Source organism: Elaeis guineensis, chromosome 7, assembly GCF_000442705.2.
Source record: "Elaeis guineensis isolate ETL-2024a chromosome 7, EG11, whole genome shotgun sequence".
Taxonomy (NCBI): Eukaryota; Viridiplantae; Streptophyta; class Magnoliopsida; order Arecales; family Arecaceae; genus Elaeis; species Elaeis guineensis.
In genome coordinates this window covers 76,040,566-76,055,932 of record NC_025999.2, presented here as the reverse complement: position 1 = coordinate 76,055,932, position 15,367 = coordinate 76,040,566, and the positions used below count along the sequence as shown (strand labels likewise).

Here is a 15,367-nt window from a genome sequence, read left to right as displayed (position 1 = left end):
TATAATGTAATAAAATATAATGGATTATAATCTAATCTAATCTAATAATAAATTATAATATAACAGATTCTATTATATTATTATAATGTAATAATATTATATTATTAATAAATATTGTTATATCAAATTGTATTTTAATACTATAATAATATTATAATACATTATATTATATATTTATAATATATCATAATATTAATTCATTATTATATTATATTATATTTATAGTATAATAATATAATATGATATAATAAGATGTAATTATAAGATTTGTTAGTGGATATTTCAGTCATTAAAAGACTTTCATTTAAATCAAAATAGATTTTCGACATTAGTCAGAAAGTATTTTTGAAAAAAAATTTAAAATATAATTTTTCTCAAGTAGATCTTTTCAGGCAAAACAAAAATAGCTTTTCGATTTTTTATCAAATATTATTGTACCATCCAAAAATACTTTCTGAGGGTCAAAAAGTGTTTTATGGTACTTTAAAAGCTTAACCAAACAAGATTTTAATCATTATGTTATCGGGCTTTTACTGATTATTTCTACAAATTTTGTGCTTATTGTCTTAGATCAGGTGTTTGTCATTCCCAGGTTTATGTTTATCGTGGTAGTGTTGGTTTTTATTACTGCATACTGAGTATTTACTCAAATCTGGACAGCAGGAAATTAGAGATGAGGTCTCGCTATTTCTGCTTATCCAATAGACTGCGGGTCTTTATTATGGCTGTTTTACCGGTTACTATCTAATACTAATTGTCTATTCTCTACCAAGTTCTCTTTACCCTTCTTCCTTGCTATTTATGCCAAAGAAGCCTTGACCTCACCATCTTGTTACCAAGATTTTGCTACTTATTTCTGCTACTTCAGCGCTTAATATCCTAGGCTTGGTGCTTATAATTTCCAGGTTCCTATTTATCTTGCCCATATTGTTCTTTGTGATTGCATGCAAGTATTTATTCAAGTCTAGAAAGCAGGATGGCAATATTATTGGCTACCACCTAACGAATAACTGTTTATTTTCTATGAAGTTATCCTTCTTCATTGCTATGTACTTCGAAGCAACTTGAAATATCTGGCAGCATCAAGTGGCAAGAAAAATTGGACACTTCGTACTTTTGATTTTGATGTTTGAAAGATGCGCACCATTCTTCTTCGTCAGACATAATAATCTCAGATATAGTCCGGAAAAACTTCTGACTCTGTCGATCTTAGCTAGGATAAGCACCGTTCCATTGTCGTAGGCAAATGTGTTAAATTGAGCATGTAAAACAGAGCTCATTAATTCCCAAGCATTGCTTGTTATTATAAGGCATCGAAATAGAGAGGATTAGACGAGGGCAATTAAACACACAAGATGACACATACCATCGATCCTGAGAGTTGGGAATGGAACCAACCTCACTTCAAACCCAAGGGAAAATTATTGCATTTATGTATAACACAATTTAGCCTGCTCCACTTTGATCCAAGTTTCAGCATCTAAAATCTGTTCATGCTACCTAAGGCCATTTCCCTGACTACAACTACGCTCCACTTCAGTCTGCTCTTCTAGGCAGCCCATTTCTGCTAATTTCCATCTTTTGTCCAGACGGAGGGAAGCAGAATCCTGCATGCCACCTAAAGCATACAAGAAACACTTCATGATAATGCTTCAACACACAAAATCTGATGTCTAATCTTACAAGCTATACAAACTGAAAATCAGTTCCCGAGGAAATACCGCATTCTAATACTTGAGGAATGATACAAACCTCAATGTTAACACGAGACAATAATTAGCATGCCATTGACATACATCAATAGCATCAACGAGGTTGTGCTAGAACTTTACACCACTGCTTTCTTATATGGCCTCTGACAGCTATCAGTAGCTAATCTGCAACAAAAAGGAAAATCTTCTCGAGTCATAAAGGAAACAGCCATGTTATTTCTCATTGGTGAACTTTTTAACAAATATGTTGATGAAAATAAATGAATATGTTTCCTATACATCAAGCAAATATCTAATTGCGCTGCTCTCACTGGATACGAACCAGCACTAAAGAATAAAATTAGATATTTCCTTGAGGAAGCAAAACCAACTTTATGCATGCTTTAATGAACCACTAAACTTCAGTATGGAATATTAATAGATCCAACAACTCATGCATCCATTCTTGGATAGGATCCCAATCCATTGGCATCAGCATTTGAATACAATGGTGATGGTTGCTCTCCTGAATGAGCTGACTTCCTGGATCTGGGATTCTTAGGAGAAGCAGCATATGATGTGCTGTAGTCATTACTAGTATAGAACGATGAAGGAAGCCCGTGGATCTTTGGCAGACCAGTTCCATCAGTGTCTAGAATATAACCCTTCTCAACAGTCTCAGCTTCAAGTGGTATCTCATCCAATGTCTGGTCACCAAAAGAATTAAATAAGCACAGAAGCATAGATGCAAATATTTAATCACACATTAGTGTTCCAGCTTTTAGATAGAAATAATGCCTACCCTGTAAGCTTGTTGCAAAACTCTGAGTGTCTCCCGGATCCGTTTCCTTTTAGCAGTTATGTCATCAGGTTCTCTTAACATGTCTTCAAAGAGGTTTTCTCTGCATTGACAACACAACCATCACACAAGGTTCTTAACTTTTTTTTTCCCCAGAGAACAATGATATACTGATGGATCTTAATTTCCCGGTTTAAGCTGTGGGGACATTGAAGTTTAGTGGTATAATTGAGAATTGTCATAAATGAAATGAAACGGGCTTAGAATCATAGTTTCAAGAGTGATCAGCCATTATACCTGTAAAGTTTTCTAATAAAAACATTATGCAGCTCCCGCTTTGTATGATTAACCTAGACAAGTGGCAAAGGAATTAGTAGTCTCACAAGTATTAACTATAACTATAGTTATATAGGGTTTCCACTTTCACCACTGATTTTCTAAATGCAATATTTCATCGCAAGTAGTCAAACATATTATGCAAGGAGCAGATTGAGAAATATCAAGCTGACAAACTGAAACATCAAGTTGACAACAAATTCAAATAATTTAAATCCATCCAAATCTGAAAGAAGTCTATATCAATCATTCATTAAAACATTTGTTTGTCATTAATATTAGAAAATATCTAGTATGAATTATATATTACATAGGAAAAGGGGGAAAAGAAACAAGAAGCAACATGGACACATAATGACATAACAATGACAGATACATAAAATAATAGGAGTAATCATAAATTTGCAGTAAATAATAACAAATCACAATAACATGTCATACAATGCAGTCAATGGAATGGTACTTGGGATGAATTTGACATAATTCGGTGCTCATCGGAAACACATTCAGGAACAGAATCATTTTGCCAAACAAGGGAAACATGGAGCGAATGTCTCAAAGTGCATGCAGAAACACCCAATATATAGGTAAATATGCAAGTACAGTCTTTCATATTGCACATGCACAAGGAAGCAATGAGCTATGCACTTCCAGTTACTAAGTTAACGAACTCCACCTATTTTAGCAACAGAAATTATAATAATTCATGATTAAGTTTCTCTATGTTGTTGAACATTAAAGACCCATTTCGCATTGCTATAGGTAGCAAAGTTTTTTTTTTTAAAAAATCTATAGAGTTTTGGACAGTAGAGCTCTTGCTGGTAGAGCTTTTAATAAAAATCTGATCACAGTTTGGTAACCACATTTCTGAAGTATTATAGAACTTTAACATCTATTGCTCAGTAAACTGAGAAAGTGCTTTTATTATTACGAAATGACAATAAAAGACATCATGTACTGCTTTCAATTATTTGACTGTATTATAGAAAACCAATATTATAAAGGATTCTTAATTTATAAGTTATTTATTTTGATATTTTAGTCTATATAATATAATTAAATATATGATATAAATATTTCCATAACACTATTACATTATAATATAATAAAAATATTATAAGAATGTTATCTTCTAATATTTTTGTAAATTATTATAATATAATTAAAATATAATATAATAATATATAATAAGTTATTGTAATACATTATTTATGAATAACATAATATAATGATATTATATTACTACTTATATCATTATTATATTATCATGAGTTTTTTTGTCTCTGTGGAATTTTTATTAAAATGAGAACATCTTCCTCATGTATGTGAAATAGAGCTTTTATCCAAAAGATCCAAAATCAGAGCTTTCCCTGGTAGACCTTTTAAGCTTTTAGAGGAAGTAGAAAGCTATTTAAATTTTTTACCAAACACATCAAAATCACCCAAAAGAGCTTTTGTCCCTCCAAGAAGCACTCTTTGCCCCTTTGAAAACAATGCCAAAGGGGACCTAAATTTATAATCGACAACATTAGTTAGTAGTTCTATAATGCAACCACATCCAAAATTTCAAGTATTGAACCATACCAAGCAGCATGGAAATTGTTGGAACCTATACAAGGGCATGGTGCACCTCCATACCAACACATGGTTTTGCCATCCCATCTCCAATATAATACCATGTGTCGGTGCAAGGGTGAACTGTACCTACCATGCCGTAGTGGTAAGGCTGGGCTCAGGACCAAAACTTATAACATTGATTACAACAATATTTTTGTTAAAAATACCAAGTTATGCAGTAACAACAGCCAAAGAAAATACCACATGCAAATAAATCAATATCATGACTTGACTAGACTAGAGTTGCATCTTCAAGTCAAAATTAACCTAAACATACTGCACTTGATCTTTAATGGTGTTAAAACGACTGTAAATCTATGTGTTTATTTAAGTGCTTAGAACATTTATATATTCTCCTTACAGATGAAGTTTAAACTTTTCTAAAATGTTAGACAATCTGAAATCAAGAGGCAAGGATGCAGGAAACTGGAAGAAAATGTGATTTTTATATCTTAACAGAACACATGGATCAGCTGGAATAAAAAAAAATAAACACAAACAGATTAACAGATTCTTCATATCCTAAATAACTCCATTTACCAGGAAGTGCATAATTGCCTTTGGCACAGAGTCCTCGATATTTTTTCTTACAATATCATAATATGACTTCAATAACATTTTTGTGATAGCTATCTCCAAAGCCTCCTGCTCTGTCTGATTCTCCGACGGCTTTAAGACGACTGGTGGCTGAGCAATAACAACATAAATTACACACTGGATACATGCAATCAAATAATGAAGCAAGCAGTTGTTAGACAAGATGCAAGAACACTTACCTCCCTTAACTGGATCATAGTGAGGGAATGTTCAAAGGTGTGAGAAGGGGTATTGTAAGACTTGTTCATTGAACTTTCTTTTGCAGGTGCACGATCCTCACTAGAACCAAAAATTGATGAAATCCCCCAGCTTGATCCACTTGTACCTCCTGCAGTCACAAAATTAGATGGTACTGAGGAAGTTTGGTGTAGTTGCAATATAAGTCCAAATTTTCACGGCTATGCACACAAGAATGCACAATGGTGGCTGAGGAGCTTAATGTAACTAAAATTGACCAGATATCAAGTGCATGTGACTAATAAGAAATTCAAAAAAGAACCCTTCCTATTTGATAGTTCAGATTAGTTCTAGAGGGAGATATTCTGCATTAAGTTCTAATACTTCTCCCTAGAAAATAAGATATCCAACTCCTGCTTATATATATATATATATTTTCTTTTCAATGGTGAAAATAATCAAAGGCATCAAAAAATTGGACTTTTACACCTTTCCTTGCTCTAAATTAAACCTAAAAAATTTGCTTACCAGATGAACCGGGCCTTTCCGGATCTCCAGAAGGTCGAACTCCCTGGTCATTACCCAGAAAACACAGAAGATAAAAAACCACATCAGACAGAACATATTTGCATATCTCATGAGATATCGAATATTAATAATAACAGCATAGAAACAAAAGTTGACCTGAAGGGCATCAGAAACAGCACCATTTGCAGCAGATCTGGCAAGGATAGCTCGAGATTTGAGACTCTTTTCAGATGATTGTAGCTTATCAGAATCTATTCCATCCTGCAACAGAACATATATTGTTGCTCCAAGATAAAGCCAAAAGCATACAAGGAAAGAAACGGTAGTTTTCATGACAAAGCTTAACCAGTTCTGAAGAAAATCAAAATAATGGTTTAGAAAATAAAATAAGGTAATTTGTTATTCGCCGATAAAATTTAAGGCATAGACTAGATGCTAAAAGCCTAAAACTCAACTGTTATATGAAACCCAGGGACACTAACATCACCCTATGACAATTCCAACACCAAACCTACCTTTCATTTTTCTTTCTTCACATGAAACTAGTGTCTCATATTTTCTTCCAAAAATAATATTGTTAAGGATATCTCAAAAAGGACAAAGTTTAAAGAAAACAACAAGAACATCATAAATTTTTGGCATGATCTGATAAAGCCAAAAACATATCAGGGAAAGAAACAGTAGTTTTCACGAAAAAGCTTGACCCAGTTCTGAAGGAAATCAAAATAATGGTGAAGAAAATAATATAAGGTAATTTGTTATTCGCCAACAAAATTCAAGGCTAGATTAGATGCAAATACTCAACTGTTATATGAAACCCACGGTCACTAACATCAACCCTATGACAATTCCAACAACAAACCTTCTTTTTCATTTTTCTTTCTTCACATGAAACTACTGTCTCATATTTTCTTCCAAAAATAACATTGTTAAGGATATCTCAAGAAAGGATAAAGTTTAAAGAAAACAACAAGGACATCATAGATTTTTGGCATGATCTGATAACTTGTGCATTTAACTCTTGAATATATGCATGCATCCGTTTGTAAATCGCATGGCAAAAATAGTTGTCAAACGATCATAATCCCTCTCAATCAGATGCTCATGACCTCTTTAACAATCTCATTGGCCTATTTGCAAATACATGTGAAATTATCTTACAATAAGAAGACAGATGTTCAGATGCAATTGGATTACAATGATTCATGAGGTTTATGTTGTAGGCATCTTATCTAACAAGAATATCACAACTGAATTATCTGAACTAGAAATACAGTTCATAAAGATGGATTTTAGTAACAAAAGTCACTTAAAATGAGTTGAAAGGGAGACTGTACCAAAAGCAAATAGCTTTTTCTTTTCCAAAAAAAGTTTTTAAAATTGCGACCCAATAACATGCTTTCCATTCTTAAATTTGAGGATGTACTTTAAAGCTTATTTGGCAAAAACAAAATCAAAAACTGTAATAAGATTTAAATGAAACTTACAATAGACAATAATACCAAAGAGCAATAAAATGACACGATGAACGTTGCATTAGGAGGAGGAATCACATGCCCAATAGGCCAAACATGACTATTGCTCTTCCAAAGGGCTGCTGGTCTTTTTAACTTGGAAAAATGAAAATTGCATGAAACAGTTAGGCATGAAATCAGAGAGTCAAGGTAGCCAAGACTTTGAACAAAATGGGTCTATTTCTTTAACCTATATCAGGCCAAGGAAATGTGGATATATACACCTGGTCTTAGAAGGTCAAAACAAGTTCTTGATTGTTATGGTTGGGTTTGCAAATTTGTGTTTGCTTAAAAGATCTATACTTCCACTAAAAGCAGCAAACATGGAATGTTTAAATTCTCAAACAGTTAGCCAGTCCAACAGTATTGCTATATGTTCTCAATAAGTTCTTATGAAAAAAAGGAAAAAATAAATAGAGTTTCATAGAATTAACATACCCCTAAGTCTAGTCTGTAGTTAGCTACTTTAGAATAGCAATTTTTGAAAAAAGGGGGGAAAAAAGACTTTATGCTTACACATAAGTTTCAGCCTTGTTCAGAATAAGGCCTTGATCTAACATTATATAATAAAACAACACTAAAACAAACAATAGTGAAAAAGCAAATATGCCGTGATACAATATCCAACACAATTTATCATTTCTGTTAGTTCAGCTCAAAGTCCAAACACCAGCAAACATTTAAGATTCAAGATTTGGCATACTCAGGAACATTAAGAAAAAGAGAAAAAAGCACCTTAGATCTGGGCACTGATGCTGATAACCTAAAAGATTTAACTTGCTGCTGTGCAATTTCTACAGCCTTACTGCCACCAATAAAATTTGGATGTGAAGTGTTTATATAATCCATCTGCAAAATCAAGTACTCAAATCAACGCACACATCCACTGGATCAGTGAAAATGCATACAGCCCAATTCCAAGAAGAGAACAAATGTATTACAGGAAAAGGCTAAAAAGTAAGAATACAGCATAAAATGGCACGATATTAGCCAATTTTTCTCACAGCTATTGACCAGATAAGGCCAAAAGGTTGGCAATTCATTCAATTTTTTATATCTAGGAAAACATTTCATTGGTGACAAAAGAGGAAATACATGTTATTTCATTGTCTAAGCTTGAAGGTTTGCACATGTTAAGTACTGGCGCATATGGCATCTTACAGTAAGATACTGTCCTTTTGTTTGGGGATCAGAGGGTACAGCCCGTAGTAGTGTTACATGTCACAGGGTTTTTAACAATTCATATAAGTTGTTGAGACAGTTCAACAAACCTCTTCACAACATAATCCAGTGAGGGATGTGTTTAAAACCAAACTAGTTTCATAACAAATTGAATTAAGGAATGAATGTTAGCAGTCAGCATACAAAAATTGATAAGTGGAAGAAAAAATGGGAAATACGAAGCATTGATGAATGCAAGCTTTTCAGGCCTGTTCGCTTTCATGCAATTCACAAAAAGTATCCACCAAGCACAAAACAGAATGAAACCATTATCTTTTCCTAACCTCCATTTCAATAATGTGGGTTATCATCGTCTCTGCAGGCTGAAGGCCCTCTCTTAAGAAATTCCCGACTACCTCATCCATGCACTTTCGAAGGACTGGAAACTGCTGAAGCTCACTAGCTAAGCAACGGTGGCTCATCTACAATGAAGTTGAAGAAGAAAAGGCAAAGGAATAATTCAGTACCAAGTTAAAAATTTTTTATTATATTTTAAATTTGGAATGAGTCTATACCTTAATTAATTCATCGTAGATAAATTTTGCACACTGAAGGCTTGGATCTAACAGACGGCCTATTTGCCTTCGTACAAGAACCTCAAATGGCACCTAAATATTTGTTCCAGAAAAATGAACACCGTAAGCATTCAAACAAGAGGATAAAAGCAGAACGTAAATCTCTTTCTTCGCATCCAAAGAAGCATGATATCAGTTGACAACTATCACCTCTGGTACAAACAAAGCACTTTTAGGACCAGTTGCATTTTGGATAGCCATGCGGATATCTTCGTCTGTTATATCTTCACAAGGATCAACTTCCTTCAACAGAATACAGTGAGTCAGCAATGATATTCGACATAAAGGAAGAAAGAAAGCTCAAAAGTGAAGCAACCAAGAGAAAAGCACATTCACATAAGAATCCTATAAATATTATTGGTTAAACTGTTTTAAGCAAACAGCACTTTCAAAATCAAGAAGGTAGTGAACAACTCTAAAAACAAAAATTGGTGAAAGTTTGAAATATATCTAACAGATAATATTTCAAACTTAACATGTAAAAGTAATTATGTGGACCTCCAAACTCTTCACAAAGATGGACTGGAAAATATAGTGTATTCGTGCTCCACCAGAAAGCTCCGCTGTGGATAATTCCTCATTTTTTCCTTCCACCATTGATGAAAAAGCTGCAACAAACAAATAATGACAAGTTCCAAGAATGTAAATAATACATAACAAAACACACAAATATGGTGCAAATAGAAGTACAATAAATTCAAGCATTAACAAGTATAACACCCCACTTTTGCTCTTTTTTATTTTTCTTCAGTGCAAGTTTGCATTTATGAATCCATTGTACATCAAGGTTGCAAAATAATAAAAGGTTTAGGCACAAGTTCCATGATCAGGTCATTGGAAAACTTAAAGAACATATATGTCAAGTGAATTGTGGAAAAAACCATGATCTCATGCGTATAAAAGGAAGACAGATCATTTATAAGAAAATCAGCAAAACCAATTACCTTCACAATATTTTGTAAGAATGTTCAAGAGTTTGATTCCCTGACCAGCCTGCAGCGAAAATCAAGCAGGCAATGAATATCATATGATTAATAATAATATATCAATTGTCATGGCATTACTATAAATGCATACAAGCACCACTGAAAGCTGAAGCACATGATCGCAAATTTACAGGAGCAAGTCCTTAGAAGTTTACAGTTTGTTAGATAATAAAATAAAATGTAAGATGCTACAAAAAAAAAAAATGTAGGAGAGTTTAGTTTCTGAAAATAAAAGCTTGCTGATGCTCAAGTGAGAGTATTCTTGCCAGGTGGTATTTAGCATTTCTGGTTATGTATTGAAGGCATGCCAAGAAAATGCTGTCATATACCTAAAACATTATGCTTAACAATAACTCGAATCATCTGATATCTGTGGCTTATTGTTGTCAAGATCAATATTCCTTGCATTGTTTAGGCCATTATTTTAGCTCGTTTAACCCTTTACCAATGCAAGAATTTAGTGTCTCTCTCATGATGCATTAGCAGATTCTTGTACTTGCTGAAGGTTAATATTCAAATGAGTAAATCATCCCTTGTCCATATTAAAAAAATGTCGGCATTGTACAATTGTAGCATGAATTTTGATATTCAAGCAACATCTTTAAGCATTCTTGAAATATATGGATGGATATGCAAGAATTTATTCTTTCCAACACATAATCTTCTTAGCTGGCCAACCATAACAAAATGGATACATTATAGTGAAAGAAAAATTGCACCATCTCAAGAATGAAGCATTCTTTGAAACTCTAAAAGACATTGATGCATCAGAGCTGTGACATTTCACATTCATCATAGGACACCATTTTCAGGATGATATTTCACAAAATCAGTTCCACAGAAGCCAATCGCTCTTTCTAGCCTTTCGTTATTAGCTTTTGTTGTTTACAGTATTGTGTCGGGTCCTCAGTGGGTTTTTTAAAGTGTGATGAGATTAAAAGAACTTAGGAGTCATTGGAGGGTTGGATGAGCAACAAAATGGGTTACTTGTTTAAATCATCATATCAGCCTTCTTTTGCTTGTGAGAATATCTTAGGTAGAGAGAAGGAGAGAAAAGTGAGGTAACAATACAGCCTTTCACCTGTGCCTCTCTTCTCTTCTCCTGGAGGGGCTGGCCATTTGTTTAAGGTATTTTAGCAAACGTGAAAAAACTTCTTTTAGGATTTATTTGAAGGGATTCTAGGGCATCTAGTAAACATCAAAGAAAGTTGAATGGCAACCATCTTCATCCAGTCTCCAGTGATTCTTACTGAATAATTGTATAATATGACAAAATCCACAATAGAAGACATTGATGAGGCATGCGCCTTTATTGTAACTTTCCAAAGAAACAAATACAAGCATTTCTCAATTTTGAAATTTTTGCCAAAATGCTTAAATTCAACTTGGGACATTGAGGATCAGATCTTTCAAAAGAATGTATGACGACACTCCTTTCTATCACATAGTTGCAAGTGATCTATGATGTGACCAGATAAAAGCATCCTTATATGATTTAAGGGCATTTGAATACAAAAAGGGTATCATTACTATGTGCCACAGTAACAAAAAAGAAAAAAAGCATATACCTTTGACTCTGCGACATCACCATAAGCAGCATGCTCCTTTGCTACAGCCACCAATTGAGCATTTATGCGAGATTTCAGTCCTGGAAGGACAGTCTTGATATGCTGTACTAAAATCTGCAGATAATAGTGCATTCAGGAATTTCCTATCAGGATTAATGAGTATGGCTAACCAAATGGTACAAGACCAGAAACTGTTTTCAAGGAGCTAGGAAAGGATAACCAAAATGTCAGATATGGGAAAAGCCTTGCTGGTCATGGTCAATAAAGAAGAGCCTAATTATCTCAATAATGGTCATTTGGTAATAAAGGTTATTTGTGATATTTACCTGATTCAGTTTCTTGGCTAACTGAGGAACGCCGCAGCAGTGAGAAAGACCATGATACACCTACAAACAGTGTGAGAACTTCATATATATTTGAAAAGAAATGATAGTTAAGAAAAGTAAAGAATGTTTCTGAGAAAAATACAGGCTGATTGCGGAAGAAGTTCTCTTCAAAGGCCAATGCATCTTTGATACTACGGTTAAAGTTAATGTCCTGCATCATCAAGCCAGAAATAAATTAGAGAATCATGAACGGATGTGTGCACATCTATGAATTGGCTAGATTGGAACCTATTTCTTTAGAAAAAAATAAAAAGAAAAGGTTGCCAGACAACTTCTCACTTCTAGTTATTACAGTTGTCCAAGATTCACATAACTTGTCCTGGGTTTCTAACCAACATTAAGTACTTGTATACACACAAATGTATTTTCAGACTTCTGTGGAACAACTTCTAAAACACAATATGAAATTCCAGATACGGGAATAGCTTAGATGCCCACAGATCTATTTTTCTAGGATAAAAGGTTTAAAAATTTTAAATGGATAATTAGGATTGGTTTTGAATTACTTTTATTTGTTTGAACCAATATATAGGCACATAGAAGTTCTTTGAAGTTAAATGAAGAATATGGATGCATTTTGGGACACGTCACTTATGTAAGCATTGATGGAGCATGGTAAATAGTCAAAACTCATAGTTGCAGTTGAACAATTTTTAAGCATCTGGGTTCCAAGTTACAACAGCTCATCTTCAAACAATTATTTTATTGCTAGCTAAGTTGCATTGTTTCACTTGTTTTTATTCCTTCTAGGAATAGTACATGAAAACTAATCTGAAAAACTGTTTGTATGTAATTACACATATGTACACAAATTTACTGAGAAAATACCATGGAAATTTGGTCATTTTAGACTTCCCATTTCATCGAATTAAAAGAGGTACCTGTTGACTACGGTTCACAACACCAACATATCCAAGTTTGAGGGGGACCACATTTCCCAATAAAAAGTTGCGGGCATCAGTGCCTCTATCCATTATATCTAACTGAACCATAAAGATGGAAGTTATGTCTCATCCCAGAATAATTATGACAATTTTTAGAACATAGAATTATGAAAATAAACAAATAAGACCTTCGTGATGACACCAATAGTCCGAGAACCTGTTCCCAAAGAAAGAAAGGTCATTCCACTGTTTTACCACAGCTGCTAGTATTTTTTTAATAAACGGTTAAAAGTTAAAACTCAAAATTAATATTTAAATTATGATTTTTTTTGAATAAACTTACCATCTGGATCAGCAATCCTAGCCATCTGAAGTGCATCAGAATTTGCTAAATCTGCATTCGCTGGTGAGACTGCTAATATTATGCAAGTCCTGTGTTTAATGTATGACAAGATCATAGTTCTAATTCTTGCCTCGATGTCACTTGGCTGGTCACCAACTGGCACTTTAGTTATTCCAGGCAAATCAACCAAAGTAATATTCAGAACATTTGGAGAAAAAATCTTCAAGCGAATTTGTTTGTCAGAAACTCCCTTGTTCCCTCCTGCTTCCTTATCTGTTTCAGCCTGCAAGTAATAAAGAGTCCACTCATGGCTTGGCACAAGATAAAGGCACAACCACCATGACAAATTATTGCAGAATACCCAAAAAAAATAACTATACTAATGCAACCACAAAATAATTTGTCTGAAAAGTGAGTTTTAAGTACAAAAAACAGAAGCACTTCTTAAACAAAGAATGACTGGTTGACATAAAACGTTACAACTCATAGAAACTAACAGCTTGAGGCAGATGCTAACGATTAAAATTAGTCAAAAGGCCTAGGATAGTGAATTTTACATAAGTGAAGATGGTATCTTATATAACTAAAGAAGAAACAATACATTAACAGAGTTAAACACGAGTTTATCATCAGAACTACTAATTCAAAAGCATTAACAAAAGTACTGTGTGAAACAATTTTTTCAAGTGATCCATATCAGGTATTGTTAAATCTGCATTTGATCCCATGATGTTGCAAATAACTTTTTCTATCTTATGATGCTTGAAAGATTTTTTATGACATACTAAAAACACCGAAGATGACAAATTGCCTTCGCATAAATCTGGATTCAATGCAGCAAAGCTTCCATTGAGCAATTAAAAATGGTGTAGCTAAAGGAACCTGCTAGCTAAACCAAAAAACAGCACCCGTATCTTTTGTGAACATGAATACCTGATAGCAAGCATTGCCAATCCCAGGCATATAGTTTTATGTTTAATTCAGGTTTTTCTCAACCATTACAACTGTTTAAAAAGGTAAACTGAAAAAAGAAAGAAAGAAAGATCCATGCCAATGGCGTTCTCAACAAACCCCAATCCACTAAAAAACTCTCCCAATAATCACCATAACAAGTAACAAAAAGTAATGCGGAGAACAAGCTATTATAACCCTTAACAGTTCTTACAAGCAGCCATGCCAAACAACTCTTAAGAAGAGGGGAAAAGGTGTATCGATCCAAGAACCCTAAAAAAAAGCAGTGTTAAACCCTTATCACCTGGATCTCGCGCCGGATTTCTGAGAAATCGTAGAACCTCTTCCCGGGCAAGTGGAGGAACTCCCCCCACTCGTCCGCCCCCTCAGCCACCTCCGGCCGCCGAGGGCAGTGCACGAGCTGGAGCACGAGTGGCCTCCTAGTACAAATATCCGATCCCCGCGGTAGAAAATCCCGGCCGACAAGCGCCTCGAGCACGCTCGACTTCCCGCTGCTCTGGCTCCCAACCACCGACACCTGAGGCAGATCGATGGTGGAGGAGCTGCCAAGCTGGGCGAAGATATCCTGCAGCTTGTTCACGATCGGAATCACCGAGCTCCCGATCGTCCCCGCGGCAGCCGCTGCCGCCGGCGATGCTCCGGGCGCCACCGCGTCCTCCGCCATCGGATCCTCCTCCTCCGAACAACGCAATCGAGGGTTGGCGCCGATCGAAGGAGGGTTTCTTCGCAATAACCCCGAAAGGTTTCAGGGAGGGCGAAGAGGAGTCGAGACTCGAGAGGAGAGCAGCGAAGAGGGCGAAGAGAGGGGTGGAGAAATTTCGGAACGGCACTGCCTGGCGGACCCCCTAGTAGCGTGCACGGTATGGGCGCCAAACCGGGTTGCCGTATGCCATACACAAAGTACGAGGTTTTACTCCTAGCGGTTCGAAGTGGACCGGGTCGGTTTACGGCCCACAGCGTTTGCTTTTCGAAAGTCAGAACCGGTGGTGGGTGAATGACGTAAATAGCCTCGATATGTTGGGTTGTTTACCAGGCCATGAGGGTAGGAGCGGGAGGGTAGGATGGTAATTGGGTTTTCTCGGAGGAGGGTCTCGTTGGGACGTATACGGAGCTGGGTTTCTGTGGACTCCTCCGGTCGATGATAAGAGAGCAAATATTTGTAGAGAAGTTTGT

The 15,367-nt window shown here is 35.2% G+C and overlaps 1 protein-coding gene across 5 annotated transcripts; it reads right to left on the bottom strand.

The window, feature by feature from the left end:
- Window positions 1-1,403: 1,403 nt before the first annotated feature.
- On the bottom strand, window positions 1,404-15,048 carry LOC105048922 (dynamin-related protein 3A). 5 transcript variants are annotated; one of them, XR_832703.4, is made up of 22 exons: window positions 14,478-15,002; window positions 13,223-13,505; window positions 13,068-13,096; window positions 12,877-12,978; window positions 12,078-12,146; window positions 11,936-11,995; window positions 11,610-11,723; window positions 10,000-10,048; window positions 9,554-9,663; window positions 9,206-9,298; window positions 8,996-9,088; window positions 8,765-8,902; window positions 7,995-8,108; window positions 5,902-6,006; window positions 5,746-5,788; window positions 5,220-5,368; window positions 4,984-5,130; window positions 2,788-2,840; window positions 2,494-2,593; window positions 2,287-2,398; window positions 1,753-1,896; window positions 1,404-1,618 (listed from the first exon to the last, which is right to left on the bottom strand). XR_832703.4 is itself a non-coding variant. In XM_073261123.1 (21 exons), exons 1-21 carry the CDS (start codon window positions 14,856-14,858, stop codon window positions 1,873-1,875), a joined length of 2,349 nt encoding a protein of 782 aa, XP_073117224.1. In that variant the 5' UTR covers window positions 14,859-15,002; the 3' UTR covers window positions 1,753-1,872. The 5 variants fall into 5 exon arrangements, 3 of the variants coding, with proteins under 3 accessions (XP_073117224.1, XP_010926713.1, XP_073117225.1); XR_832704.4 differs by having other exon boundaries at window positions 1,404-1,607; XM_073261123.1 differs by lacking the exon at window positions 1,404-1,618 and having other exon boundaries at window positions 1,753-1,877.
- Window positions 15,049-15,367: the final 319 nt, after the last annotated feature.